The 27,272-nt window shown below is 40.7% G+C and overlaps 1 protein-coding gene across 1 annotated transcript in view; it reads right to left on the bottom strand.

The window, feature by feature from the left end:
- The window catches only part of ITGA2 (integrin subunit alpha 2), a 236,103-nt gene that overhangs the window by 111,868 nt on the left and 96,963 nt on the right, over window positions 1-27,272 (bottom strand). The window contains exons 5-9 of the mRNA XM_073622309.1: window positions 22,858-22,972; window positions 21,657-21,784; window positions 16,241-16,389; window positions 8,066-8,216; window positions 2,651-2,816 (exon numbers count right to left, since the gene is read on the bottom strand). Coding sequence (XP_073478410.1) covers window positions 2,651-2,816; window positions 8,066-8,216; window positions 16,241-16,389; window positions 21,657-21,784; window positions 22,858-22,972 — 709 coding nt within the window. The remainder of the gene's footprint in view (window positions 1-2,650; window positions 2,817-8,065; window positions 8,217-16,240; window positions 16,390-21,656; window positions 21,785-22,857; window positions 22,973-27,272) is intronic.

Below are 27,272 nucleotides of genomic sequence, written 5' to 3'. Positions count from 1 at the left end.
CCCGCTTCCCCAGCTACCCTTGTGCCTGCCTCCTCTGCCTCCCCATCTTTCCTCGTGCCCTCCTCCTCTGCCTCCCCACCTGTCCTCATGCCCGCCTCCTCCGCCTCCCCAACTGTCCTCATGCCTGCCTCCTCTGCCTCCCCAGCTATCGCCCCCTCCTCACAGGCTCTGCTGCTGCTGACCTCCTCTGCAGCAGCCGTGACGGATGTTGTCCATGGCTGCTGATTTCTCTGGAGAGTCAGTCAGTGCCCCAGCCCTGTGTAGGGTGGCATTCTTAAACCCCCCATGTTCCCTGGCCAGACGGGAAGTCAGCGGCCGTGGCTGCGGCCCCTAGGCAGCATTGCACCCTAGGTGGCTGCCTAGTTTGCCTAGCAGGAGCGCTGGCCCTGCCCTGATGGGTTCCATTAACTTCCCCTTTATTAATGCATCAATGGACCTCTTTTCCCTGTCCTCTAGTACTCCTGTTGACTCCCTGTTTTCCTGAAGAGTTCATGTGAAATAGAAAACTGTCCATATTTATTTTTAATGAGCAGTTTATAGGTACTTACAGAATCTCACAAAAGTGAGTACACCCCTCACATTTTTGTAAATATTTTATTATATCTTTTCATGTGACAACACTGAAGAAATGACATTTTGCTACAATGTAATGTAGTGAGTGTACAGCTTGTATAACAGTGTAAATTTGCTGTCCCCTCAAAATAACTCAACACACAGCCATTCATGTCTAAACTGCTGGCAACAAAACTGAGTAAACCCCTAAGTGAAAATGTCTAAATTGGGCCCAAAGTGTGAATATTTTGTGTGGCCACCATTATTTTCCAGCACTGCCTTAACCCTCTTGGGCACGGAGTTCACCAGAGCTTCACAGGTTGCCACTGGAGTCCTCTTCCACTCATCCATGATGACATCACAGAGCTGGTGAATGTTTGAAATCTTGCGCTCCTCCATTTTCCATTTGAGGATGCCCCACAGATGCTCAATAGGGTTTAGGTCTGGAGACATGCTTGGCCAGTCCATCACCTTTACCTTCAGCTTCTTTAGCAAGGCAGTGGTCGTCTTGGAGGTGGGTTTGGGGTCGTTATTATGTTTGAATACTGCCCTGCGGCCCAGACTCCGAAGGGAGGGGATCATACTCTGCTTCAGTATGTCACAGTACATGTTGGCATTCATGGTTCCCTCAATGAACTGTAGCTCCCCAGTGCCGGCAGCACTCATGCAGCCCCAGACCATGACACTTCCACCACCATGCTTGACTGTAGGTAAGACACACTTGTCTTTGTACTCCTCACGTGGTTGCCGCCACACACGCTTGACACCATCTGAACCAAATAAGTTTATCTTGGTCTCTTCAGACCACAGGACATGGTTCCAGTAATCCATGTCCTTAGTCTGCTTGTCTTTGGCAAACTGTTTGAGGGCTTTCTTGTGCATCATCTTTAGATGAGTCTTCCTTCTGGGACGACAGCCATGCAGACCAATTTGATGCAGTGTGAGGCGTATGGTCTGATCACTGACAGGCTGACCCCCATCCCTTTAACCTCTGCAGCAATGCTGGCAGCACTCATAAGTTTATTTCCCAAAGACAACCTCTGGATATGATGCTGAGCACGTGCACTCAACTTCTTTGGTCGACCATGGCGAGGCCTGTTCTGAGTGGAACCTGTCCTGTTAAACTACTGTATGGTCTTGACCACTGTGCTGCAGCTCAGTTTTAGGGTCTTGGCAATCTTCTTATAGCCAAGGCCATCTTTATGTAGAGCAACAATTCTTTTTTTTCAGATCCTCAGAAAGTTATTTGCCACGTTGAACTTCCAGTGACCAGTATCAGAGAGTGAGAGTGATAACACCAACTTTAACACACCTGTTCCCCATTCACACCTGAGACCTTGTAACATTAACAAGTCACATGACACCGGGGAGGGAAAATTACTAATTGGGCCCAATTTGGACCTTTTCACTTAGGGGTGTACTTACTTTTGTTGCCTCCGGTTTAGACTTTAATGGCTGTGAGTTGAGTTATTTTGAGGGGACAGCACATTTACACTGTTATACAAGCTGTACACTCACTACTTTACATTGTAGCAAAGTGTCATTTCTTCAGTGTTGTCACATGAAAAGATATAATAAAATATTTACAAAAATGTGAGGGGTGTACTCACTTTTGTGAGATAATGTATATAGAGCCGACAATTCACGCAGCGCTTTATATATTTTGTATATTCACATCAGGCCCCCTCTTCAAGGAGCTTACAATCTAAGGTCACTAACTCAGATTCATACATACACATACTAGGACCAGTTTAGACAGGAGCCAATTAACCTACCAGCATGTTTTTGGAGTGTGGGAGGAAACCGGAGTACCTGAAGGAAACTCACGCAGACACAAGGAGAACCATGCAAACTCCAGGCAGGTTGTGTAGTGGTTGGAATTAGAACCAGCTACCCTAGTGCTGCCAGGCGGAAATGCTAATCACTTAGCCACTGTGCTGTCAATAGATAACATTTCAACCCTTTAAATGAAGAAGCTGCCCAAATCTACTTGTCAATGTTTCTTTAAAAAATCCTCTCAGATGATGCTCTCGGATGTAATACATTTACTTTTTCATTGTTAATAAAAACAAGAAGACGTTGCGTAAATTGGCATTACCTTCAATGCTAAAAATTCTCTCTCCCAGGGTTCCAGCTTTATCTAAAAGTGCAGCTTCATCTGACACGTTAAAGAAGAATTTCTCCTTGGGGTCACTGGCAATTGCTTTGATTTCATTGATCAGGTTTTTGCTGTCAATGCTGTATCTATTGTAGTACCCTAATACCTTTTAGAAACACAGATAAGAGAGAAAACTTTTGATGAGAGCAGTTTTTAAAATACATTAAATTCAAAATACTAACAATAATTTACAAAGCCATCCATAACTTGGCCCCCCAGCTACATCACTAACCACTTATGGACCGCCGCACGCCGATATACGTCCTAACTTTGAAGGGGAATATCGTTGTTATGGCAGCAGCTAGCTGCCATAACCCCGGTATCCTCTTCTTCAGCTGGCGGTCCGCTTTCCGATAACAGTGGTCTCTGTGGCGGTTTCGCCGCAAGATCACTTTTATTGGTGGCGGGAGAGGGCCCCTCCCGCCACGCTCTGGTGCCCTCCGCCGCTTACTGGAGCCGTCGGCAGCGGCGGGGGAGATCGGATGCTGCCACTTGCTGGGTATGGAGACGAGTGAGGGGAAGATGGCCCCCATCCGTCTCCATAACATTGCAGGGAGAAGGCGACGTCAAAAAGTCACTTTTTTTATTATTATTGCATTTTAGTGTAAATATGAGATCTGAGGTCTTTTTGACCCCAGATCTCATATTTAAGAGGTCCTGTCATGCTTTTTTTCTATTACAAGGGATATTTACGTTCCTTGTAATAGAAATAAAAGTGGCACATTAAAAAAAAAAAAAAACAGTGTAAAAATAAAAAATAAAAGGTTAAATAAATAAGAAAAAAAAATATTTTTAAACGCACCCCGTCCCGCCGAGCTCGCGTGCAGAAGCGAACGCATACGTGAGTAGTGCCCGCATATGAAAATGGTGTTCAAACCACACATGTGAGGTATCACCGCGATCGGTAGCGCAAAAGCAATCATTCTAGCCCTAGACCTCCTCAAAACATGCAACCTGTAGAATTTTTTAAACATCGCCTATGGAGATTTTTAAGGGTAAAAGTTTGTCACCATTCCACAAGCGGGCGCAATTTTGAAGCATGACATGTTGGGTATCAATTTACTCGGCGTAACATTATTTTTCCCAATATAAAAAACAATTGGGCTAACTTTACTGTTTTCTTATTTCTTAATTCAAAAAAGTGTATTTTTTTCATAAAAAGTGCGCTTGTAAGACCGTTGCACAAATACGGTGTGGCAGAAAGTATTGCAACGACCGCTATTTCATTCTCTAGGTTGTTAGAAAAAAAAACTTATAATGTTTGGGGGTTCTAAGTAATTTTCTAGCAAAAAAAAAAATGTTTTTAACTAAACAACAAATCTCAAAAAGAGGCTTGGTCCTTAAGTGGCTAACCTAGTCTCAAAATACCAACCAAAACATTCTCTTCATTCTTTCCAAGACCTCCTGCTCTCTAGTTCCCTTATCATCTCCTCCCATGCTCTCCTCCAGGACTTCTCCCAAGCCTCTCCCAACCTTTGGAACTCCCTACCCCAATCTGTCCATCTATCACGATTCACCAACTCTATCCATTTGTAAGCGATCCCTGAACATGTTTCTCTTCAGAGAAGTCTATCCTGCCCACAACTAACAACTGTACTTTTATTTTGTCCATCAGCTCATCCCCCACAGTTATTACCTTTTGTATCACTTGACCCTCCCTTCTAGATTGTAGGCTCTAATGAGCAGGGCCCTCTGATTCCTCCTGTATTGAATTGTATTGTAACTATACTGTCTGCCCTTGTACTGTTATTGTAAAGTGATGTGCAAACTGTTGGTGCTATATAAATCCTGTATAATAATATAACAATAATAATAGTAATAACATTAATCTAAATTAGAAAATTTTGTTAGGAAATCTAGCCATTCATTTCTGATTCATTTGACTTCCTATGGAGGGCCAAAAAAAAAAGCTGCAACAGGAGCTCTCAATTTCAACCAAACTATTCAAGAATGATAATAGTCATTTATGAGAGCCAGTGACTCTGATACACCAAATCAGACTCCTCTGCAAATAAATGACTCTGAACCGGACCTAAAGAGCAGGTGAATAAATAGTTTTCACTTTTTAATCCCATTTATTTTACTGATGATTTTTTGTAAATACTGTCTTGCAATTTTTCTTTTCTATAACACAATATTTAAAAATCATTAAGGTAAATCTCTAAATGTTTAAAATAAAAATGAAAGAAACTTTGCCTCTGTGAGGAACACTGAATTTTAAATCTCTGTACATTCATAAAGGTCAGAATTGTTACAGCATATGCTCATGTGAGTTTTTGCATTACAGTGGTACCTTGGATTACGAGTATAATTTGTTATAGGAGAATGAGTGTAATCCAAAGCACCCGTATATCAAAGCGAGTTTCCCCATAGAAGTCAATGGAAACTCAGATAATTCATTCCACACTGACTTTTATTGTATGCAGTACCGCATGTGGCCAGAGGCGGGGGGCGCTGGAGACACTCAGAAACCGATCGGAGCCACTCGGATGCATTCAAAGAGGCGTTTCCGAGTGGCTCCGAGTGCATCCGAGCGGCTCCAAGTGTCACCGGCGCCCCCGCACCTCTGGCCAAATGCGGTACTTCACACCACAGAGGCTTGAATCCTGTTCGTTTTGCAAGACAATGCTCGCAAACCGAGCCAAGGATTTAAAAAAAATAATAGCTCGTATTGCGAAACGCTCGTTAACCGCGTTACTCGCAATCCAAGGTATTACTGTATTTCAAATGCTACAGCTTGTGTGTAAAAGGTTGATTGTGGAGGTAACCAACGCAGAATAGTGATCACTCTTAGGGCCATTTCACACCACATGCAGTCCAGTTTGTTTTTATTCTGCATCAAAAAACACATGGAAAGTAGGTTATATAGTTTCCAATGGCATAGTTCACACCAGCGAAGTGAGTTCCAGAGCTTTTCAGTTCCAGAAAAAAAAGTAGAACATTCTGCATTTTTTCTGCACTGGACTGTACTGGAATGCAGTAAAACGCGTCATAAACGCACTAAAGTGCACTGGAACGCATCAAAAATGCATTAAAAATGCACTGGACCCTAGTATAGTAAAAAAAACATGAAAAAAAGAAGGGGAAAAAAAGCACCTGTAATGCATCCAGAAACGCATAAAAAACGCACCAAAAATGCACTGGAACGCATCAAAACGCGCATGCAGAAACGCATCCGAAATGGATCTGGAGTGCATTTTTGTGGAACTGGCCCTTAGTCTGCTGGTGCACAGAATGTTGTCATACAAGTTGGAAAATCTGTGTGCAGAGTGAGGCTGAGAGTGCAATGGTCACATTCTGAGTGTTGGGATGTGAGATCACTACTGTCACAGTAGTACAAAACAATAGGGATGGGCGAAACATTCCCAACCTTTCAAATAAATGTTTGGTCTCCACAGGTAATCAGATGGGTACAAATCGCACTGAAATGTTTATAATATATTGTCAATTGAATTTGCTTATCACTAATGTAAAACAATCAGCACACATGCGCTTATGAGGTCATTTGACATTTTTCTTTGAACAGACCAGTAGAGAGGAGCTATTGGTCAAAATTTTAGGGCCCCCCTTCAACTATGAAGCGTGACGCCAGATGTACATAAATAGGGCAGACAATTCATTTTAATGGGCTGCCCTGCCTGCCACAAATGCAATGAAGTAGTTCATGCACCTTATTGCCACATTTGTCACATTTTTTGTCTTTGAGATGCCTTTACAAATGAATGGCACCGTAAATGTGACATGTGGTTTTTGCACTTTTTTTAAAAAAATTGTGCGATTTTGCGTGTGTTCATGAAATGCTATAGTGGGATTGCAGCTTTAAACATGTCTTGCACATTTCTCTCTGAAGATCATATGACATAATTTCTGGTGTCCTATTGGTAGAGCAAAGTAACAAGTAACAAACAGTAACTTAGGGGTTGATTTACTAAAGGAAAGTAGACTGTGCACTTTGCAAAGTGCAGGTTCACTCTGCAAGTGCATTTGCTCCAGAGCTTAGTAAATGAGGTAAAACTTCACTCTGCAAAGAATACCCAATCACGTGCAAGGAAATAAAAAAAAATAGCATTTTTGCTTGCACATATGATTGGATGATGGAAGTCAGCAGAGCTTCTGCTCATTTACTAAGCTCTGGAGCAACTGCTCTTGCAGAGTACACAGTCTATTTGCCTTTAGTAAATCAACCCCTTAATGTCAATCTGGAATCTCCAATGGCAGTAAAGCTGAACAAATTCATCTTTACTGGCATAGAACCAAAATTCAACACTTGAATGTTATCTTCAAGGCAAACAGACTACTGGCATGTGTGACAAATTATTTTTAGGACCTTTAGTTTTTGCTGAAATAAAACTTGTACAATAGAGAAATGTACACATCCCGCTTGAAAAAAAAAAAAATAAAATTCAGCAGCTACAAATACTGCAGCTGCTGACTTTTAATAATCGGACACTCACCTGTCCAGGGTCCAGCGTTGCGGGGGAACGAAGCCCCACTCGTCTCCCCCTCCTCTCTGCGCCGCCGACATTGTCACTGTGGATTCACAGCTGGGGACGCACTGCACATGCGCGAGCCGTGCAGCGCACTGTGACTGGTCGGGCAATCATCTGGGACCTGTGACTTGTCCCAGATGATTGCTGAGAGGGAGGGGGGAGAGGTGATCTGACTTCTGGCTCCACAGAGCCCCGGGAGGAAGTGGGAGCTGGAACCCTCATTTTTGAGGGTTTACGCTCCCCCCCAAACAAATGACATGCTAAAAGTGACATGTCAGGGGTCACCTTCCATAAAGTGAAAGTTCCATTTTTGGGTGGAACTCCGCTTTAAAGAGGAACTGTAGTCTGGTCACATAATTTGTAATAAAAACATCTTTGCCATTCTGAAGCTTCCCTCCAACCATTTTGCATATTTTTTTTTATATATATACTGTGATTCTGTACTTGGCAAATATGCTGTAGAAATCTCCTTCCACTGAGTCTGGCTGTAACCATTTTAACTGTGGGCAGCTGAAGCTGCTGCCTGTTCACTTCCTGGATTTACACAGACACATGGGCACACCTCCAGCTCTGCAGCCCTGCAGCTCTCATTGGCCCTCTTATAACTCACCCCCCCCCCCCCCCACCTTCCTGGCAAACTCTCCCAAGAGTGAGATAGAGATCTGTGCCTGATGTCATAAGCCTAGGCTAATGACCAGACAAGAACAGGAAGTGGGCTGTATAAGGTATTTGCTGGCAGAAAAAAAATGTTTTACTATCCAAAGTTAAAACAACAAGGGCAGAAGATTTAACAGATGGAAATGTGAAAAAATGACTGAAGGTCCACTTTAAAATATATGAAAATAAATAGAGATTTTTCAAATACCGCTATGCCAAATCGGGTAATCTTGTCTGTTTCACAGCGAGCAATGACTTCTTTTAGCATTGCATTGTCATGAGATTCACCATCAGTGATGACCACCATGACCTTATTAGCATTCGGACGTCCTCCGTATTCAGCAGAAAATGCAAACTGCCTGTTTGATAAAGAGATAAAATGATTTACTGAGTTAATGAGTGCTAATAGTTTTTTCTAGTTGAAAATGTATACAATAGGGTTGAGTTACTAAGGACCCAATTACACTTGTTCATTGTGGCAATACATGCTGAAATGCACACATTAACGCGTTTTACCATAATGCATGGCAAAGTGTGTGCTCACTGTGCAGTGTGTTGTGGTGCCGTTCATTATTAATGGAATACCAATGTATTGTAAAGTAAAGCCCAATGCACAATGCACCGCAGCGCACCACAATGGAATGCTTTAGTAGAAATGGGTCCTTAGGGAGCACAGAGTTTTACACTTAACAAAATAATTGTTTACTTAGTAATTACGGTAAAGCTGCATTCACTTCAGCCAAACATAAGTATTCAAAGTGAACAGAGCTTCACCTTATGGAGTAGAAATGAATGGGCCACACACTGATGTCATCACCAATGTATAACCTGCTGTATTATAATAAGTAGAGGATTCACAACATATAGGGGTTGATTTACTAAAGGCAAAAAGACTGTGCACTTTGGAAAGTGCAGTTGCACACGGCAAGAGCAGTTGCTCCAGAGTTTAGTAAATGAGCAGAAGCTCTGCTGACTTTCATCAACCAATCATGTGCAAGCAAAAATGCTGTTTTTTTAATTTCCCTTGCATGTGATTGGGTATTCTTTGCAAAGTGAAGTCTTAGCTCATTTACTAAGCTCTGGCGCAACTGCACTTGCAGAGTGCAATTGCACTTTCCAGGGTGCACAATCTATTGGCCTTTAGTAAATCAACCCCATAGTCTCATCACATGTCCTGTGAACATATCGCTCCCTCCTTTTTTTTAGATTTTGGAGTGATTGTTTTGAGTGTTTTTGGCTTTCCATACCAAGGAGGAATTAGGACCTGTCCTTTCCTCAACCTGACTGCGTTATCCTCTTTTTCCCTATCCTTTGCTATTGGTTAGTATAAGTAGCATGTGGGGTTTTTTTTGTTTTTTTTTTATATCCAACTGGCCCAGTACCATAAATATTTGAAAGGTAGAGAGGATGAGTGTGAAGTAATTATGACCCTACAAACTGTAGGTACCGTCCCATAAAGAACAGTAAATAAAAACGGAATTGGGTGACACTTTACATGTACCTCTCAGGGTTTAATGAATACGCATACCAAACAAATAAACAAATCTTTATTTTTGATCTAACTAATGGTTGAATAAAAAAGGTTGAACATGCAATTGGTTAAAACCACAGTTACTGTTGAATTGTCCAGGATGTGCTGGTCCGGACTGAAGAATCAAAGAAGATTGGCTACGCGTTTCGTGGGGAATCCCGCTTCATCAGGGCATTAGACTGGAGCACAAATTTGTACATATACTGTAATGATATACAAGCATATTATTGACAAAAGATACATATAAACATTGACAAATTATTTTATTTCCAAAGAAACAGAAACTAAAAACTTTAAACATACTGAGTCACATTATTTAAAATTTCTTATAATAGTAGCCTAAAAAAGCCTGTTACATGCACTAAAGCATACCTTGGGTAGAAAGGGTAAGCAGGGAGGACAAATTTATTAAAGCAAAATATATAAATGTAAATTCTATTAAAATACCTAAATTTAAATTGGGGGGGAGGGAAGGGAAGGTAGGGGAAGAAAGGGGGGAAAGAGGATAAGAGGGAGGGGGGAGAAGGAAAGGAGAGGGGGGATGTGGGAGGGAGAGGGGGAGGGGGAAAGGGAAGGGAGACAGCGAGGGGAAAGGAGGTGGAGGGAGGGAAGGAGGGGAGAGGGGGAAAAGAGAGAGGGAGAGAAGGGGTCCCCTATATGCTTTTAAGTTCAAATTTAAATTTAGGTATTTTAATAGAATTTACATTTATATAATTTTTCTTGAATAAACTTGTCCTCCCTGCTTACCCTTTCTACCCAGGGTATGCTTTAGTGCATGTTACAGGCTCTTTTAGGCTACTATTATAAGAAATTTAAAATAATGTGACTCAGTAAGTTTAAAGTTTTCAGTTTTTGTTTTTTCTTTGGAAATAAAATAATTTGTCAATGTTTATATGTATCCTTTGTCAATAATATGCTTGTATATCATTACAGTATATGAACAAATTTGTGCTCCAGTCTGAGGCCCTGGTGAAGCGGGATTCCCCGCGAAACGCATAGGCCATCTTTTTTTATTCTTTAGTCAGGACCAGCACATCCTGGACAATTCAACAGTAACTGTGGTTTTAACCAATCGCATGTTCAACCTTTTAAATTCAACCATTTGTTAGATGGAAAATAAAGATTTGTTTACTTTTTAGGCTTTTTGGTATGAGTATTCATTAGACCCTGTAAGGTACATGTAATGTCCCACCCAATTCTGTTTTTTTTTTTTGTTTACAGTAACCCAAATAGTTATGTACTGCTACAATTCTTTTGCACAGGTTTTTTCCAACTTGTTTGTTTTTCTCAGGCGCCTGCCACTCTGGGAGGGGTTGTGCCTGGGGTCCGGGGTCTGGTGTAAACTTTATTACATAATGCATATTAATGTTAATGATGTTGTTTATTATGTTTTTTCTTCTTTTTTCAGTTACTTTTGTTCTCCCTCCGCCTCCTGAAGAAACGGTTTGTAGCGCAAAACATGTAGAAGACAATATTAAATATAGCATTTTTTGTTTCCCTGTACTGTAACTATGTACTGCTTATATGATGACTGTCTACAGACAATCTTTGTTGAAGGGAAACATCCTCTAGATTCTGAGGGGTCATATTATTAATTTTTTTAACCTTTGTTTTTATAATGATGTTTGTAATAAAACTAGATTTATTTTGTAAAAATTGTGTCACTGTTTAATGGTGTACCAGGAAAATCTTTTTTTGTTTTTTGTCTTTTCTCCAGCAGATTACCCTCGATTTTTACCCTCGATTTGTTATATAGTCACATCTGTCAACCACTCCAACGCATTTTACTCTATAAAGGGCTTAATCTTGGAGACACCGTAATCGCTGTTAAAGTGGTTGAAAAGGCTGAAGAATTTTTACCTTCATGAATACTTTTGATTTTTCATGTTTGTGTCCCATAGGCTTTAACGGTGTTCACACAACTTTTTTGTCTGTTCGCATGTTCTGGTGCGAGCTGAACCGGGGGGTGTTCGGCTGATCCCTAGCTGAGAGAGCAGCGGGAGCCATTGACTACCACTGCTGTTAAGCACAGCCAGTGACAGAACATTCCACCTCCTCTGCCGGATGACAGATCCTGATCCCATTGGGTATCAGGCCCACCATGCTGCTGGCCAGCAAGGGAACTCAGAGCCACAGGGACAGGAAATAGACATATGCAGAATGGAAAAATTTGTTTAGTTTAGTTTTGGGTAGATTTGTTATGTTATTAATTTCATTTCCTTATGGAATTCGTTTAGTTTGGTTTCCGAATTCATTTAGTTTTGCTAAATTTCATTTACTTTTCATGAAATTTGTTTTGTTTATTTATTTTCTAATGAATTACAACTTTTCAGAACGATTAGAATTCTGATCAGTCGAAAAACGATCTACTGATTCAAATTCTCTGTGAAGAATAGCTGTTTGGAAGCTGGCCGCCTGCGTCCTTAACAACCGATGACTCCTCATCTGTCAGCGGACTTCCCCACTTACATATGAATGTAAAGAAAAGAATGCTGGCAATAGAAAAATGTTTAAAAAAAAAATGGTGTGGGGCCCCCCAAAAGCCATAACAGAGCCTTATCCGAGCATGCAGGCCGACAGGTCAGGAAAGGAGGGGGACGAGCGAGCGCCCCTCCCTGAACCATACCAGGCCACATGCCCTCAACATGGGGGAGGGCTTTGGGGCAGAGGGGCACTGCTCCCCCCAGTCCAAAGCACCTTGTCCCCATGTTGATGAGGACAAGGGCCATATCTCCACAATTGTGGCTGGTGGTTGTGGGGGTCTGCAGGCAGGGGGCTTATGGGAATCTGGAAGCCCCCTTTAATAAGACGCCCCCCAGATTCTGCCCCCCCTTCCCATTTACCAAAAAAGTGTCAAAATGTAATAAAAACACAGACAGTTTTTGGCAATTCCTTTATTAAAAAATAAAAAGACAATGTTCCCCAAATGTAAATCCGTCGCCAATCATGCCGCCCGCCGCATCTGAAAAAGAAAAGAAAATAAGGTCCCACCGACATGGAGGTCATCTGCCTACTGCAGGCTCCTCCATTTGACAGTTCTTTTATAGGGAAGGGCGGGGCCACCAGTCGACATCACCTGGTGTCGCCCCCCTTTGCGATGTCATGGACCAGTGCACGCTGGATCAGCAATGTCACAAGGGGGCGGTGCCACCAGCGATGTCGATAAGTGGCCCCACTTTCTCGATAAAAGCACTGTCAAACAGAGGAGCCTGCAGTAGGCAGATGACCTCCATGTTGGCGGGAGCGTTTTTCTTTTTTGGGTGCGGTGGGCAGCATGAATGACCATGAATTTACATCGGGGATGCTGCTTTTTTTATTTTTTAAATACTCATTCACATGGGGGGGAAAGGGGCAGATTCTGGGAGCCCCCTGTCCGAAGACCCCCACAACCACGGGCCACAGTTGTGGGGATTAGGCCTTTGTCCCCATCAACATGCTCTGCCCCCCCTGCCCTAAAGCACCCCCTCATGTTGAGGGCATGTGGCCTAGTATAGTTCAGGAGGGGGGTGCGCTCGCTTGCCCCCCCATCCTGACCTGCCGGGCTGCATGCTCAGATAAGGGTCTGTTATGGATTTGGGGGGGCTCACACTGTTTTTTTTCTTTAAATTTGGCATTTTAAAATTCATATCAGACCCAAAGGGCCTGGTATGAACTGGGGGGGGGGGGAACCACACCGCCATTTTTTAAAACATTTTTCTATTGCCGGGATTCTTTTGTTTACATTCATCTGTCAGTGGGGAAGCCAGCTGACAGATGATAAGTCATCAGTTGTTAAGGACATGGATGGCCTGCTTACCGACCCGCTGCCTAACAACCAGCTATTCTTCACACAGAATTCGAATCGGTCGATCGTTTTTCAACCGATTCGAATTCTAATCGTACCGAAAATCTGTAGTTCGAAAAATGAAACAAATTTCAACGGATTTCACTGAAATTCGTTACTATTTCATTTCCTGATTCGGATACATCCGAATCTTAGAATAACCAAACATTTGCCAAAATTTGTATTCAGGCCAAAACCAGTTGCACATGTCTAACAGGAACCTGGTCTTTCATCTTAATTGTCAGATGAGCCTGTTGCAAGTAAGTGTTTTTAAATGCGTCGATCCAAAGAAGCGCCTTCTCCACTTCCTTTCAAGCATAGCCAGTGAGTCAATTAGGAGAGAGTGAGGACGGGGCCGAGCCACGGCTCTATGTGGCTCATGGACACATAGAGCAGGGTTGGGAATGAACACGCACCAGTGCCCAATAGCAAGAGGCTTGCTATTGGGGGCACTGGCCATGGGGGAGGAGCCAGGAGTGCCAGCGGGGGACCCAAGAAGAGGATCAGGGCTGCTCTGTGCAAATCCATCGCACAGAGCAGATAAGTATAACTTGTTTTTTTTTTGTTTTTTTTTGAAAGCCAAACCTTTAATACCACTTTATGTGATCAAATGGTAAAGGGTAGTATGTCTTTTATTAGCCGTTGCATATCTTATAATGTCACTAAATGTAAATTGTCGGATTGCCTTTTGGACATTTTTCAGGGATTCCTAACCATGACATAAAAAATATATATATATTTTAGACTACAGTAAAACCTTGGTTTGCGAGCATAATTTGTTCCAGAAACATGCTTGTAATCCAAAGCACTTGTATATCAAAGCATTTTTTTTACAGGGTATAAAAGACAAGAGAGGCGCCTCTAAGTGTAGCAATAAGTTGCTAAATGTTGTACCTTCATTAAATGTAACCATATTGCTACACCTAGAGGCTCCTCTCTTGTTTTTTATACTCAGTTGTGACATGACGCTACTCTTATATCAAGACATTGCTTGTATATCAAGGCAAAATTTATTAAAACATTTTGCTTGTCTTGCAAAAAGCTCTCAAACCAAGTTACTCTCAAACCGAGGTTTTACTGTATATTTTTGACTTACAGAACAATACCACTCTATGAATGTCATCCTTATCATACTGGAAAAATGTGAAATAGACATACAAATAGATGTATACACAGGAACTGAGCAATTACTGCCCCCTTCATGGACAATCCATGAGTTATTACTTTACAGGAGAACTTTGATGTACTGTAGAATGTTAATGAGAGACAAACAGGAACATACCACTATAAAATGCAAGAAATCTTTACAAGCATGTTTTTCAGGTCAAATGTTAACAAACTTCTACAATATTGAGTTACACAATGTAATAAAACCTAAACACCCACACACACGTGGGGAGGGTTTACAGAAAAAGCTTATATTTTAAAGAGAAAATGTAGCATTAAATGAAAAAAAATGCAGTCCTACCTGCTTCAGTTCTGGAAATAATATTAATATCCTTTTCCTATGGACTGAAGAAATCATTCAACTTCAGATATTGAAAGGAGAGCCAATAGGAAGATTTACAGAGGGGGGCGACCAACACAGCACACATATACATACTGTATAATATTTTTTAGCTGTAGCATTTTTAGCCTACCTCTAATTTTATATATCCTCTTTATTCCATGAACCCCTCTAAAGCCCCGTACACACAGTCGGATTTTCCGACGGAAAACGTTCGATGTGAGCTTGTTGTCAGAAATTCTGACCTTGTGTAGGCTCCATCGGACATTTTTCATTGGACTTTCCGTCACATAAAATTTGAGATCTGGATCTCAAATTTTCCGACAACAAAATCCATTGTCATAAATTCCGATTGTGTGTACATAATTCCGACGCACAAAGTTCCACGCATGCTCGGAATCAAGCAGAAGAGCCACACTGGCTATTGAACTTCATTTTTCTCGGCTCGTCGTATGTGTTGTACGTCACGGCGTTCTTGACGTTCGGAATTTCCAACAAGATTTGTGTGACCGTGTGTATACAAGACAAGTTTGAGCCAACACCCGTCAGAAAAAATCAGTGGATTTTGTTGTCGCAATGTGCGATCGTGTGTACAGGGCATAAGGCACCATACACACTAAAAATGAATAACACCATAATATACAGCAATGGGTTTAACATGTTGCTGTTTGTTGTGATAACATGCATCAAAATGTGCAATTCACTATATTTTATTTCAACTGATTGTGTGAATGGACCCCAAATGTTTTACAAATCTAAAAATGTATGGTGCAGGTTCATTAAAAAATGCAGGTTTTAACGAACCTGCACCATAGTTCACATCTGTGCATAGTGGGGCACTGGCTACATTTGTTAGGGTGTCATTCAAAATGAAAGGTACTGCACTTGGCCAAGCCAAGTAGCACTTTAACAAATTTCAAAGAGACGGTACACTTTACTGAAATTAAAAAAAAAAAAAAACCTTAAAAAAAAAAAGACAAAAAATGCTTCTTGGGATATAACAGGGAATTCAAACATTTGTTCAGTCACAAAAAGTTGTTTTAAAGCTTTTTTTTGTGTATTTTACTTCCAAGCAGTGCTGGCCCTTGCCTGTGTTCCTCCCTACTGGCCTAAAGTACACCTCCCTCTTATTTTATAGAAATGAGCAGAGGGGTGGTGATCTGTAGTCCAAAATAGAGAACAGGGCAGATCTGACAGCAGTGCTTGGGCTTTTAGTGCAACAGAAGCGTTTTTTCACCTTAATACAGGAATTTAGGAGCACGCTGGATTTTTGGCCAGATACATTTTCTGCATTTGCAGCAAAAGGACAAAACAAATATGCATTTATTGTAGAGATATAATGAATATAGTTTTGGGTTTTTCTTTTTTTGTTTATTTTGCTCAGTCATATATTTTTAAGGGAACTAAAATAAGAACGTGGGTGCCTATTACTGCAAAAAACTATTACATATAATTTACTATTGAATATAAATACAATCAGTCATCTTTATCAACCACAGAAATTAGTACACAGTTCACCTACCTGGTATAGTCAATTGCTTTGAAGGTGTTTGTTTGGTCTCCTCCCATTTGAGAGGTAGCAGATATAGCTTTCATCATGTCTTCTTTATTTTTGTACCGATTCATTCTAAACATCACACTGGGCGAATTTCCATACTGTATTAGGCTCACCTGCAAACATCAGATGCAATCATCAGGAGTGCAGCACATATGAAAATATTTGCTGTATGTTTGCTAATGAAGTGCAATTTAAAAAGATATTCAACTAAAAACAAGCTTTGGCTTTATAGCATATACAGTATATACAGTGTCTTGAAAAAGTATTCATCCCCCTTGAAATTTTGTCATGTTACAACCAAAAACACAAATGTATTTTATTGGGATTTTATGTGATAGACCAACACAAAGTGGCACATAATTGTGAAGTGGAAGGAAAATAATAAACGGTTTTCAAAATGTTTTACAAATAAATATGTGAAAAGTGTGGGCTGCATTTTTATTCAGCCCCCCTGAGTCAATACTGTGTAGAACCACCTATCGCTGCAATTACAGCTGCAAGTCATTTTGGGGATGTCTCTACCAGCTTTGCACATCTAGAGATTGACATTTTTGCCCATTCTTCTTTGCAAAATAGCTCAAGCTCTGTCAGATTGGATGGAGAGCGTCTGTGAACAGCAATTTTCAAGTCTTGCCACAGATTGTCAATTGGATTTAGGTCTGGACTTTGATTTGGCCATTCTAACACATGAATATGCTTTAGTCTAAACCATTCCATTGTAGCTCTAGCTGTATGTTTATGGTTGTTGTCCTGCTGGAAGGTGAATCTCCGCCCCCAGTCTCAAGTCTTTACCAGACTCTAATGCCCTGTACACACGGTCGGACTTTCTGATGGAAAATGTGCGATCAAAGCTTGTTGCTGGAAATTCCGACCGTGTGTGGGCTCCATCAGACTTTTTCCATCGGAATTTCCGACACACAAAGTTTGAGAGCAGGATATAAAATTTTCCGGCAACAAAATCTGATTGTTTAAATTCCGATCGTGTGTACACAAATCCGACGCACAAAGTGCCACGCATGCTCAGAATAAATTAAGAGACGAAAGCTATTGGCTACTGCCCCGTTTATAGTCCCGACGTACATGTTTTACGTCACCGCGTTCAGAACGATCGGATTTTCCAACAACTTTGGGCGACCGTGTGTATGCAAGACAAGTTTGGCCCAAAATCCGTCTGAAAAAATCCAACGGATTTTGTGGTCGGAATGTCCGATCAATGTCCGATCGTGTGTACAGGTTGCTGTTTGTACAGATTGCTGTGTATTTGGTTCCGTCCGTCTTCCCATCAACTCTGACCAGTTCCCTGCCCATGGTGAAGAAAAGCATCCCCATAACATAATGCTGCCACCACCATGTTTTATGGTGGGGATGGTGTGTTCAGGGTGATGTGCAGTGCTAGTTTTCTGCCACACAAGCGTTTTGCTTTTAGGCTAAAAAAATTTAATTTTGGTCTCATCTGACCAGAGCACCTACTTCCACATGTTTTCTGTGTCTCCCACAGGGGCTTCTCGCAAACTGTAAACATGGATTTCTTTCAACAATGACTTTCTTCTTGCCACCCTTCTATAAAGGCCAGATTTGTGGAGTGCACGACTAATAGTTGTCCTGTGGGCAGATTCTCCCACCTGAGCTGTGGATCTCTGCAGTTACCATGGTCCTCTTGGCTGCTTCTCTGATTAATGCTCTCCTTGCCCAGCCTGTCAGTTTAGGTGGACCAAGTATCCTGTATAGTGCCATACCATCTGGAATTTGCTTTCAATCTTTTGCGCCGAACACTTGTGATATTGCAGTTTAGGTGGACAGCCATGTCTTGGTAGGTTTGCAGTTGTGCCAAACGCTTTCCATTTTCGGATGATGGATTGAACAGTTCTCCGTGAGATGTTCATAGCATGGGATATTTTTTTTTATAACCTAACCCTGCTTTAAACTTCTCCACAACTTTATTCCTGACCTGTCTGGTGTGTTCCTTGGCCTTCATGATGCTGTTTGTTCACTAAGGCTTCACAGAACAGCTGTATGTATACTGAGATTAAATTACACACAGGTGGACTCTATTTACTAATTAGGTGACTTCTGAAGGCAATTGGTTCCACTAATGTTTATTAGGGGTATCAGAATAAAGGGGGCTGAATACAAATAGACACCACACTTTTTAGATATTTATTTGTAAAATATTTTGAAAACCATTTATCATGTTCCTTCCATTTCACAATTATGTGCCACTTTGTGTTGGTCTATCACATAAAATCCCAATAAAATACATTAATGTTTTTGGTTGTAACATGACAAAATGTAGAAAATTTCAAGGGGTAAGAATACTTTTTCAAGGCACTGTGCATATATATATATATATATATATATATATATATATATATACACACACACACAGTGGGTAAAATAAGTATTGAACACTTCACACCATTTTTCTAGGTAAATATATTTCTAAAGGTGCAATTGACATGAACTTTTCACCACATATCAGTAACAACCCATGTAATCCATGCATACAAAGTAGCCGAAGCAAATAAATTCAGAAATGAAGTTATGTGTAATAAAATGGAATGACACAGGGAAAAAGTTTTGAACACATGAAGAAAGGGAGGTGCAAAAAGGCATGAAAAGCCAAGTCACCCTCTGAAATCTATCAGTAACTAACAAGCAATCTTGCCCCTTGTCAGTGCAATGTAATATCTGGTTCAGTCTCAACTGATGATCTATAAAAAGGTGTCTCATTACCAAGTTGTCACACAAGAAACTTCTCATGATGGCTTTGGTTACAGAAGGATATCTAAACTTCTGAATGTTCCAGTGAGCACTGTCGAGCCATAATCCGGAAGTGGAAAGAACATCATTTCACCATAAATCAGTCACAACCAGGTGCTCCTTACAAGATTCCTCACAGAGGAGTGAAAAGAATTATCAGAAGAGTTGTCCAAGAGCCAAGGACCACTTGTGGAGAACTTCAGAAAGACCTGGAATTAGCAGGTACAATTGTTTCAAAGAAAACAATAAGTAATGCACTCAACCGTCATGGCCTGTATACACGCTCACCACACAAGACTCCATTGCTAAAGAAAAAGCATGTTGAAGCTCGTTTAAAGTTTGCTGCACAACATTTAGACACGCTTGTGAAATACTGGGAGCATATATTCTGGTCAGATGAAACCAGATTTAAACTCTTTGGATGCCATAATACACACCATGTTTGGAGGTCAAATGGCACTGCACATTACCTCAAAAACACCCCCATACCAACAGTGAAAATTGGAGGTGGGAACATCATGGTGTGGGGCTGTTTTTCAGCATACGGTACTGGTAAACTTCATATCTTTGAAGGAAGGATGAATGGAAAAATATACCAAGACATTCTTTATGAAAATCTGCTGCCACCTACCAGGATGATGAAGATGAAACAAGGGTGGACATTTCAGCAAGACAATGATCCCAAACACAAAGCCAAGGAAACTCTCAATTGGTTTCAAAGAAAGAAAATAAAGCTGCTAGAATGGCCCAGCCAATTACCTGACTTGAATCCAATAGAAAATCTTTGGAAAGAACTAAAGATCAGAGTTCATAGAAGAGGCCCTCAGAACCTTCAAGATTTGAAGACTGTGTAGAAGAATGGGCCAAAATCACACCTGAGCAATGCATATGACTAGTTTCTCCATACAGGAGGCATCTTGAAGCGGTCATTACCAACAAAGGACTTTGTACAAAGTATTAAATAAATTTCAGTTAGCGTGTTCAATACTTTTCCCGGTGCGATTCCATTTTATTACACGTAAATTCATTTCTGAACTTATTTGTTTTGGTGTCTTCGCATTCATGGATGGCATGGGTTGTTACCAACATGTGGTGAAAATTTCATGTCAATAACACCTTTAGAAATATATTTACCTAGAAAAATGGTGACGTGTTTAATACTTATTTTACCCGCTGTATATATACATACATACACACAGTATATACTATATATATATATATATATATATATATATATATATATACATACAGTATCTCACAAAAGTGAGTACACCCCTCACATTTTTGTAAATATTTTATTCTATCTTTTCATGTGACAACACTGAAGAAATGACACTTTGCTACAATGTAAAGTAGTGAGTGTACAGTTTGTATAACAGTGTAAATTTGCTGTCCCCTCAAAATAACTCAACACACAGCCATTAATGTCTAAACCGCTGGCAACAAAAGTGAGTACACCCCTAAGTGAAAATGTCCAAATTGGACCCAATTAGCCATTTTCCCTCCCTGGTGTCATGTGACTCGTTAGTGTTACAAGGTCTCAGATGTGAATGGGGAGCAGGTGCTGTCAATCACAGCCAGTGAGCCAATGTGGAGAGTGTGTGTGTGGGGGGGGGGGGGCTGGGGGGCTTGGGAGCCAGCACACACCAGTGCCCCCATAGAAATTGGCTTGCTATTGGGGGCACTGATCAAGGAGGAGGAGCCCAGAAAAGGATCTGGGGTGCTCAGTGCAAAACCATTAAACACGCCAGATAAATATAACAAGCCTAATATTTTTTAAAAATACTAAACATTTAGAATCACTTTAAAGCCTGGCAATAACGATTTTTGGTGAGCAAGTAAGCAATGACAGCAGCCTGAATATACCTCTCAGTATATAGGTTTTTATTAATGGGTATAGAATAAGGATTTTCCCTGGTGCATGAGGCTCTGGGGTTTAGCTGCATGCGAATGGCACATTTGCATTGTTCAGCCCCACTGCCAGCAGCCTGTCAAACTCTATGATACGTTGACAGCTGCTGCGGTTAGATGGGACTGGATGGTGCACCTAGCGTTACGATCGTTTAGGGCAATATGTGCCATGGTGTGAATGTCTAGAATTAAAGTATGCATTGTGGGTTTTTGTCCCTGCATGCATACTGCTCTAAATGTTTGTACCACTAGGTGTGCCATCCAGCCCTATCCAGCTATACTACAGCTTCTATGAATAAAAAGCAATCTATGAATGGAGGACAGGTGGATGATGGCAAGCCTGCTTCATTCATAGCAACTGAAGTACCCGCTCCTATAAATGGAGAAGCTGGGTGGAAAGGTGAGTATAATCAGGCACTCGTAATTGCCTGTCACAGCTTCCTTAGTTCTTTGAACCCCTGTGGCACTGGAGGATTATGGCAGTATGGGTGGGGGGCGTTGGAGGAGAAAATTTTCTGGTAAACTAGGACACAACAGCACAATGGACACATCACATTGAAGGTAAGTAATATCCCTTGTGCCATTTTTATTATTTTCTTTTTTTTAAATACAGGCTTTAAAGTAATTAGCCATGTTCCTTCATTTTGTGTCATGATATATGTGCAGATTATAAATGTCACACAGAAAAATTTAGATGTGTAAAATTCACCTGAGTCTTTGTAGGTCCAACGTCTAATCCCTCCACAAACTTCTCCAAAAAGTTCCGAACTGCTGACCAAGGATAAATACTGTTTGAACCGTCACATACAATAGCGATATCAATTACTGCAGAGCAGGCTGGAAAACAAAGAAGACCCATAGAAATAAATGGACAATGAAGACAAAACATGGATAAAGCAACTATTTAAACAGTTTTAGCAGAGCCAGATGATCTGCAAGGCTGGAGCTTAGGGCCCAGTGGATCTCTGAGGACTGAGCTACAACCTTCATGGTCATCTAATAAACCAGGAGGTGCAATTAGTCAAAGCAGTGCACATATCTGTCAAAAGGGCAGATGGGTGGCACAGTGGCTAAGTGGATAGCACTTCTGTCTTGCAGCACTAGGGTTGCCGATTCAAATCCCAATCATGGCACTACCTGCACTAAGTCCGCATGTTCTCCCTGTGCCTGCGTGGGTTTCCTTTGGGTACTCCAGTGTCCTCCCACACTCCAAAGACATACTGGTAGGTTAATTGGCTCCTGCATAAATTGGCCCTACTATGCGTATGTGAGTTACAGACTTTAAATTGTTAGCTACTTGAGGGCAGGGACTAATATGAATGTACAACATATATGTAAAGAGCTGTGTAAATTGATGGCGCTATATCTACAATAAACTTTTTCCCCCACCAGTCAATCATTTAGGAATCTGGTAAGTGGTGTGAGCTGGAGGAAAGCGATAAATCTTTAGAGCAACCTTCCAGAGTTGGTGGAGATAAATTTGGTGTGTTCCTGGATGGTTGAGTCTATGCTAATCTGGACTTGTTCAGCTTAAGTTGTTAAGAGGCTCCACATGGAATACTGAAGAGACCTCCTGTGACAGAAGTATACTACCAGTAGCTGTACTGTTGTGTTTTTGGGTATCCTGTTCCCTTATGTACTATCCCTTGTGTGTGTTCAGCAATAAAAACATTAAACCTTACTAAGATGTGGCGCCCACAGTCTTACCCCATTGCAAGCCAACAATCCAGCCCTGAGAATGCAATGTTCATATGTGCAAAGCTTTACTTATTTAGTAATGGAACTGGTGCATTTGGTGTTTATCCCTGCTAGGCCACTTGGAACTCATCTCACATGGCCCTGGGGGTAGTAGTTTTTCTTTTAGACTTGTTTTCTTAAAAAATAGTGCTGACTGGTAATGTTATACTTACTTTGAAGAGCAGGGGAAAAGCTTCTGAGCACCTGGAATGTTGGGCTAATATCAGAACACATCCCTGTTACATAATAATTGTTTCCACATTGCTGGGCCCATAATGGGCCACATGTCTGAAAAGAAACAGAACATATACAGTACAGTAATCATACATGAGATCAATAAAGTATCTTACCTTCACACATAGAAAAGCAGATATATACGCTCACATAGGAAATAATAATAAGTCATCAGTATTTGATAGCAAAAACCTTCAACACATTATTTTAATCAAATGGAACATATAAAAGGTTGGCGCTAACTCTCATATGCTTATAACTGTCAATCTAGTGCATATCATATAACCACACAAAAAATGAAATAAAATCATACAACAAATCGTCCTCATGTGGTGGAATAAACACACCATATGGTGACAGGTACTCTTAATTAAAGAAGAAGAAGATTGCAGACTTACCAAATATATCGATGGAAGACTTCATAAGCTCAAGTAGTCCATTGCTATATTTGGTGAGTCTGCAATCTTCTCACAGGAGTGAAGGTGGAGCACAGCTTGGCTAATTAAGAGTACCTGTCACTATATGGTGTATTGGTGTGTTTATTCTACCACACAAGGACGATTTATTGTATGATTTTATTTTTTGTGTGCTTATATGATATGCACTATATTCACAGATATAAGCATATGAGAGTTGGCGCCAACCTTTTATATGTTCTAATTGATTGTTAGGTGATTTATTTCACTTGTTGAAGGGGCAGCTTTCGCTCAACATTTTATTGAATTTTATTGGTGCCACTTCTTATTTATTGGATTACACATTATTTTAATTACAAATAGAAGGTGTGAAATGAAAACTCATTGTGATTTTAACCACTTTCCATCCAGGCCAATTCTGACACTTCGCTCCTACAGTACATGTAAAAATCAACTTTTTTTTTTTTTTTTTTTGCTAGAAAATTACTTAGAACCCTCAAACATTATATATATATATTTTTTAGCAGAGGCCCTTTAGAATAAAATGATGGGTGTTGCAATTTTTTATGTCACACGGTATTTGCGCAGCTTTTTTTTTTTTTAAACACAATTTTTTGGGAAAAAAAAAAAACAATTTCATGACTTAAAAAAAAAAACACTAAAGTTAGCCCAATTTTTTTTGTATAATGTGAAAGATGTTATGCCAAGTAAATAGATACCTAACATGTCCTGCTTTAAAATTGCATCTGCCCCTGAAATGACAGCAAACTATTGTATTTAGGCGACACTTTAAACATCTTTCCAGGTTACCAGTTTAGCGTTACACAGGAGGTCTTGTACTAGAATTATTGCTCTTACTCTGACAATCGCGGCAATACCTCACATGTGTGGTGTGATCACTGTTTACATATGCGTGTGGGAGTAACTTATACATTTACATTTGCGCATTAGCACGGTTTACATTTTTTATTATTATTATTTATTTTATACAATTTTTTTTTTTTTTTTACAATAATTTTTTGGGATTAACTTTATTGCTATCACAAGGGATGAACAACATTCCTTGTGACAACATGGGTATTGACAAGTCCTCTTTATGGAGAGATCCTCTAGCCTCCCATCTCTCCTCTAGCCTCCCATGCAGCCGATCAGACACAGATCGGTCTGATCGGCTGCTTTCCTGGCCTATGGTGGTCAGGTACAGGTAAACAAAGAGGCGGAACCGGAAGTGGTGACATAACTCGTTGCTCCCGGTTTCCAGGGTTACAGGGGGGGGGGGGGACGACTTCAGTTCCTCTCTGTGCAGAGCAGCATAACTTCCGGCCGCATCACTCTCGGGCACCGCAATCATATAGTAGAGCCAGGGAGAGGTGATGGTGGTGGCGGGAGGGGGGTGGGACCCCCTTCTGCCACCCAGAGAAGTGATCGAGTGGGTAATTAGCCACTCAGATCACTTCTGCCTTACTTGCAATCGCCGGCTGCAAATATACATGCCGGAATGATGCCTGTAGGTGCAGGCATCATTCTGGTATAACCATTGAAACCAGAGGGCATTCATGGATGTCCTCCTGGTGGGAAGTGGTTAAAAGAGGAGTATGGCTAAAGCTTTGTTGGCCATACTTCTCTTGTGGGCCACAGGAGTGAATTTACTTGTGCTCTCCTGTGACCCTGCATGAGCTGACAGCGAGCTTTAGAAGTCACAGAGTCGCTTCAGGCTGTGTAAGGACCTAACCATATTGTCGGGATCCACTCAGATGTCTAATGGGAAGCTGGCTCAGCCTCTTAGCGCACCGCTGAGGGGCTGAGCCAGCCACTCCCACCCTTCCACACTCCAGCACTCCAGTGAGCGCTGGCGAGGCAGATCAGCCTGGCAGTCACCACACTCTGCTAAGAGCTGACTGAGAACTTTCAGACTTACTTTCAGGTGGGGGACATGAAATTGAGTATGTGTGTTTTTTTTAACTACCCCAAATGTTTCCTGTAATCTAACCAGTAAGTAGAATTGCATGTACAGGAACATTTCTTATTTAAACCATTGTTGCAGGAGAAAAACAATACAGCCATGGCCAAAAAGGTTTCATTTTGTGCTAATAAAGTATAATTAAAGGCAAAACTTTTTTTTTAGTTTTGGAAGGAGTGGATAAGAATTAAAACCATGTCAGGTTCCTGTTATTGTCTGTGCTCCCATTAGGGAGATTCATCCTCCCTGTTTGTCCCGTTTTCTGTTATCACCAAGTGAAATTTATAGGAAATCCCAATTTGTTTGTTGTCACCAGAACACGAATAGAGGGGAAATCTTTCAATAAGGACACTGGTTTTGATAACAACCAGGGATTGTATAACGGTACAGGAGCCCAATCAAGCACTGGTATTCTCTGTTGAAGATATGAGGGACATGTATGTTGGAGGTAGAGCGTTTCTGTGTACTGAGTATTGTAAAAAGGGCATGCTGATAGAATTTTCATAAATAATAAGTAAGGCTAGGCTGCTGCCTCCCCTAAGGGCTCCACTAATGGAGCGCTAAACAAAGAAAATATATATATATATATATATGCAGGGGTGGGTGGCGCTGCCTATCACCTGGAGAATGACCTCCAGTGATGACTAACGACCTGAAAGTGCAAGTACGAATTTGAGCCACAGTGTGATGTGTGCTGAGGATTTGACCTATAAATGATTTCTGCAAAAGTCACTTTGGATTGCTTCACTTATAATTAGCACTACAGATTGGACTTATATACCAGTAGTTGCACATGAGACTTTATCTCCTTGATGAACTCACATAATATTTTAGTTTATTTATACATATATACTTAACAATTCCTCATGCACTTTTTAATCTACTATGCACTTTTGGATACACATGTGGAGATTTAGGTTACCCTACATACAAGAGTACTCCAACACATGCTTTGTGGTTTGAAATTCCTTTGTACATGGAGTTTTCCCTTTACATGTTGGAATATATATATATATATATATATATATATATATATATATATATATATTTTATATTTTATACAGCCACTACTTTGATGCACATATAGGGACCCACTAGACACTTTTACACAAGCGTAGCCCTGCGGTTTACACCTGGTGTGATAGTTTAGTAAGGTGACCCTAATTAATGCATTTAGTACACAACGCTTTTCGGTTTAATTAGCACCTCACGCGGTTAGTGGTTTGTCACCACTGGAGGTCACTCTCCAGGTGATAGGCAGCACCACCCACTTTTGCACATTAATTAGTAATTGATCTCAGCACACGTCACACTGTGGCTCAAATAAGTACTTGCACTTTCACCACGTTAGTCATCACTGGAGGTCATTCTCCAGGTCAGGGGTCTTCAAACTACGGCCCTCCAGTTGTTCAGGAACTTCAATTCCCATCATGCCTAGTCATGTCTGTGAATGTCAGAGTTTTACAATGCCTCATGGGAAGTGTAGTCCTGCAACAGCTGGAGGGCCGTAGTTTGAGGATCCCTGCTCCAGGTAATAGGCAGCGCCACCCACTCCTGCATATATAGATAGAATTTTCATATTCGATTACTCTTATTTAGCTGGAATATTTGAGCAATGTTTTTATGTTGTTATTTTTAATATGCATTAATAATTTATTTGCACAACTTTCTCCAGCTTTGGTAGTTTTCTTCCCTTGGTGCTCAGGGTAGGACTTTTCATCGTATTAGTAATCAAATGTGGTTTATACTTTTTTCTCTACTGATGGTTACCAGAAGAGATTCCATATACAGTATATATATATCTATCTATAGATATAGATATAGATATATATGTATCTATAGATATAGATATATATATATATATATATATCTATAGATATATATATATATATATATATATATATCTATAGATATATATATATATATATATATATATATATATATATATATATATCTATATCTATATCTATATCTATAT

Source organism: Aquarana catesbeiana, linkage group LG01 (genome assembly GCF_042186555.1).
Source record: "Aquarana catesbeiana isolate 2022-GZ linkage group LG01, ASM4218655v1, whole genome shotgun sequence".
NCBI lineage: Eukaryota > Metazoa > Chordata > Amphibia > Anura > Ranidae > Aquarana > Aquarana catesbeiana.
Note: the sequence above shows the minus strand (reverse complement) of the source record. Positions and strands in the feature narration are given on the sequence as shown.